At 29.0% G+C, this 4,985-nt stretch overlaps 1 protein-coding gene across 1 annotated transcript; it reads left to right on the top strand.

Moving 5' to 3' along the window:
- Positions 1–320: 320 nt before the first annotated feature.
- On the top strand, positions 321–3,133 carry LOC120069313. Its single transcript, XM_039021043.1, has 4 exons — positions 321–1,073; positions 1,396–1,470; positions 1,567–1,713; positions 2,493–3,133. The coding sequence occupies exons 1-4, from the start codon at positions 876–878 to the stop codon at positions 2,817–2,819; spliced, it is 747 nt and encodes a 248-aa protein (XP_038876971.1). The 5' UTR covers positions 321–875; the 3' UTR covers positions 2,820–3,133.
- The last annotated feature ends 1,852 nt before the right edge of the window (positions 3,134–4,985 follow it).

The following is a 4,985-nucleotide window of genomic DNA, read 5'->3' as shown; positions in this document are numbered from 1 at the left end:
ATTACTAAACAAGGCCTTGAAAAAAGTAGCTTTTAAAAAACTTTTGATTGTATTTAGAATCTGGTTAAGAATTCAATTCTTTTACTAAGAAATAGATTTATTATTAAAAAATTAAAAAAATAAATTAAATTGCTAGCGAAGAAGATCGAAAAAAAAAATAAGACTTTAGATTAAATTTGTAATTAATCCAGAGAGAGAAAAGGGAAAAAAAAAAAAAAGTGAATATTGGGGGTGGAAGACATAAAAACGAAAATACCAAAAAGGGCACCATAATAAAAAACGATGGAGAAGGAGGAGGGGAGGAGGACGGAGCAATTCTGACAAAATAAAAAAAGAAAAAAAGAAAAAAAGAAAAATAAATTCTCGGGTTGCTAAAGTCTGCAAAACAACAGAGAGAAAGTATAGTAATAAGCAGAAAAAATGGTATAGGTTATTGGTGGGCAGTATAGCACCATTAACACAACTCCCAAGTTCCCAACCCCAATTCAATTCCCTACTCTCTTCTTTAATAATGCTTCACATACATTTCACTCTCATCCTACGTATAAAATATAATAAATAAAGTAAAAAAATCACCAATTATGATCGAAGAAATTGTGATAGACGTAGTGTAATGCATTTAAGTATTTTTCTTTTATTATTATTATTTATTTGTCACAGTATCTTTGCAACAAAAGGACAAGCGGAGGGTCAAGAGAGAAACCCCTGCCTGCCTGCCTTCTTCACACATCATCACCATTAAAACCTACCACACCAACGAAACACAACTTTCATATCTCCCTCCACACTTCAAAATTACTCTAAACAAAACTAATTTTCTTTTTTCTTTTGAAGAAGAAAGAAAATATGAGGAGCAGCAGCAGCAGAAATTGTAGATGATAATCATGATGATGATGGAGTGTGGGTCAACTAAGCCTGCATGGCTTCAAGCCCTTATGGCCGACACTTTCTTTGGGACTTGTTTGCTTCATGAGAATCGTCGCAAGTCCGAGAAGAACGTTTTTTGCTTGCATTGTTGTCTCAGTATTTGCCCTCACTGTCTACCTTCTCACCGTTCTCATCCTCTTCTTCAGGTTTCTTTTCTTTTCTTTTCTTTTTTCTTTTCTTTTTTTTTTTAAATGCAAAAAAGAAAAGAAAAGAAAAGAAAACTTATCCTACTTTTGAGATTTGGTTGGTTTCCTATTCGTAGACGACTCCATTTTTATCCATCTTTCCTGCCAGACCTTTCTCACTTGTTGCTTTCAACTCAATGTGAACCTTTGACTCTTTTATATATATCCCTTTTCTTTTCTTTTTTTTTTTTTTTTTAAAAAATAAAAATAATTATCAATAAATTAATTACGAACATTAAAAAGAATGAAGTTAATTAATTGGGGGTGTTGTGGTGTTTGTCAGGTCAGACGATATGTTTATCATGATGTAATTCGATTGGGGGATCTTGAGAAGCTCATTGATTGTTCCCATATTCAGGTAGTTTATTTATTTTGTTTTTACACAAGGGAGATGAGATGAGATGAGTGTTTTGAATTGAATTTTGATGTGAATTATTGAAATTGATATGGGCAGCCGTACACCATAAACGGAGCGAAAGTGATATTTTTGAATTACAGGCCACAGTCTAGGCCATGCAAGGCAGGCTCCTCAACTAATGCTTGTTTCACATGTGACAGAATTCTTCAAGAACCCTTCCATTTCTGCTCTCTCTCTTGCAAGGTTTCATCCTTTTCTTTTTCTTTTTCTTTTTCCTTTTTTGGATTAATTTCTCCCTTTAATTCTATGATTTCTATAAAGATAAAAATGTTTCAATTTATCATATATTTCATTATGCTATAGCTTGGCTAGTAATCGATAGTTCACCCCATAAATAATATATGAATAATCTTTATAGTAGATCAACTACAAAAGTTTTATTTCATAATTAATTGGTAATGAAAGAATTTAATCAAGGTTATCAAGTTTCTCCCTTTTTTCAATGTAAGATATTCAACATGGGTAGTCTCTTGTATTTATCATTAAAAAAAATCATTTAAATATCTATTTTTGTGCATGTCACTAGTTTATCCAATTATAATTTATCATACTATAAATTCTCTCTATTTCTTTTTTTTTAAATACTTTAATTATCTTTTTTAGTATAAGTGATAAGAGTAAAATATATAGAGATTGATGTATCTTGTGATATATACAAGTGATACGTATATTTTTTCATTCTTTCCTTTTAATTCAGACTCCAACGTGCCATATTAAATAACACATCTCATAATAATTATTAATTTACTGTTCCCATTTCTCTAGTACATCAATTGTAGCAAAATTACGATGATAATTTTAACTTTTTGAGTCAATCATTGATTTAACGTTATCATCATTTTCCTCTTAAATAATATATATGATAAATTCTTAAAACATTTAAGAAGAAAAGAAAAAAAAAAAAAAAAATCCTTAACTGTATAGAGTTTGATTGAATTGACGGGTGATTTAACAACGGGCAGGTGGATCACATGGTGTATCAAGGGGAAGATTTATACAGTATTCTACACAGGTTCAACGAGTCGGATTTCTCGTACTCGCAATTCGAAGGACTAAGAGTGGATGGGCTGGAAGGAATAGACGAAGATGGTCAAATAACAACAAATTCAGTAGTAGAAGATTCATCACAATTCAACAAAGCCTCATCTTCAGCTCCCACCAATGTCGTCTCATCAGGAACTCACATTTTCAAAAGAAAAAACAAAGGCACCGATTTCCTTCCTGCCGGCATCGTTCTATCTCTCAGCAGCCGACGTAAAGGCGCCCCTCAAAGGGCTCCTCTTTCTTAAACCCCCAAATATTCAATTACCATATTATTAACCATTAAAATAAATAATTTCAGGTCGGGTTTCTTTTTATTTCATAAAACGATTCGGATAATTGTGTTCTGTCGTGTCGGTTTATATTATATAGATATGCTATTTTCCGGTAAGGGTTTTGGTTTGGCAAGTCAATTATGCGGCGGTCGGTGCGTGTATTTCCGATCACTTTACCGGTTTTTTCCGGTCCGTGCGGGTATGCGGCACCCACCAATTTTGTATTAATTCGTGTAATTTTATCGGAACTTGCACGTAAATTATATATTTTCTGCGTTTAGGTTGTTGTTCGTTGTGCCCTATTTTTTGTTGTTGTTGGGTGTTGTGTTTTGCTTTAATCTAATCCGTATTGTTCATTTTTTTTCATTTTTGTATCTCTATTTATTTAATTGCAATTAATGGAACTAATTAAAGGTTGGTGGACCATTAAATGAGAAATTGTCAGGCTAGAGAATTATTAGACAAAATTGAAACTTTATATACATATTAAAGCCGAAAATTCAAGAGTTTAGATCAATTATTTGGTGCAAATATGTACTTTTAAAAAAATAAACGTGGTCAATATTCTTTTTTTGTCGATGTATCAATATTTCCACAATTTCTAGGGTTTGATAATATATATTAGACGTGGTCAATATTTTCAAAAGTTTGACAATGACATGAATTATTGAACTCATTATATTGTAAAATAATAAAATGACATTACAATAAATTTAATTAAAAAAAATAAACATGTTAACTTGTTTAAAAAATATCTGTTTGGTGTCTAGTTTTGGGTTTAGTTCTACGCAGCTCCTATTTCAAAATATTATACATTTGGTTTTTAAGTTTTGAATTTGATTTCAATTTAGTTACTAAATTTAAAAATATTATAATTTTACCATTGATATTTGAGTTTGCTTCAATTTGGTTTCTATATTTCAAGATTTACATTTTTAATCTTGATTATTCACTAAATAATCATTTTTCATCTTTAATGTTAATTAATGTTATTAAATTAAAAATGGTTTTAATTAAGTCTCACTATTTTTATTACTTTTTAAATTAAATTTAAAATTTCACTATATAATTATTTTTAATTAATTAATGAAAATTGACATCAATGATTGAAAGTGGGCACTTAATTAAAAAATAAGGTTAAAAATATAAAATCTTTAAGTTAAGGGACCATATTGAAACAAAATTCAAATCTTAAGTGTAAAATTATAATATTTTGAAACTTATGAACTAGATTGAAACAAAATTCAAAATTTAAATACTAAATGTGTAACATTTTTAAATTTAAGAACCAAATAGAAACTAGACAAAAAATGAAAAGATATTTTTTTAAAAAAAATACATAAAATCTGATTAATTCAAAATATATGTTTTTCAATTTCATCGTGGAACAAATGTTATATAAATTGTACGGTTTAAGCAATGTTTGGATAAGATTTCCGGAGACAATTGAAAGATAGAAAATGAAGCAACCATCAAACTTCAAAGATTGTGCCAATGTATTGTATGGAACTATTTTTAGAAAAAATTACTTAAAATACAAATATTTTGAAATATATATATATATATATAATAGACTAAAGGAAAAGTCTTTGTCATAATCATAAGATATACACTAGTAACTAAGAGGTCATAATTTCAAAAACCTACACCAAGATCCAAATCGTTGTACAAAAAACAAAAATAGATTTAATTAATTAAAGTATCGTTTGATAATTATTTCATTTTTTAAAATTTTGAAAATTAAGCTCATTTTTTCTAATTTCTACATTTCTTCATTGATAAAAAGTAGATAACAAAGAAATAAATGTAGAGGCGGAAGTAGTATTGTAGGTTTAATTTTTAAACCAAAAACTAAAAAAGAAAGAGTTACTAAAGGGGTTTTAAAATTATTATTTTGAATCCCATTTTTTAAAAAAGCTTATTAAAAAAAAAATGATAAATTCAGAAAGTCCCAAATATGATGAGAAAAAGAAGGGAAAAAGGGTGTTGTTTTTATCAAAATGATGAGTTCATGTTAGCTAAGATTGAAGAAGAAAGGGGGAAGATTTGCAGTGTGTAGGTAAGTTGTTAGGGTGGATGGCAGAAGAGAAGCAGAGGTTTAAAAAAGGAGTTTGGATAGGAAAGCTCTTACATTACATG

Source organism: Benincasa hispida, unplaced genomic scaffold (genome assembly GCF_009727055.1).
Source record: "Benincasa hispida cultivar B227 unplaced genomic scaffold, ASM972705v1 Contig316, whole genome shotgun sequence".
In the NCBI taxonomy this organism is placed as follows: Eukaryota; Viridiplantae; Streptophyta; class Magnoliopsida; order Cucurbitales; family Cucurbitaceae; genus Benincasa; species Benincasa hispida.
Note: the sequence above shows the minus strand (reverse complement) of the source record. Positions and strands in the feature narration are given on the sequence as shown.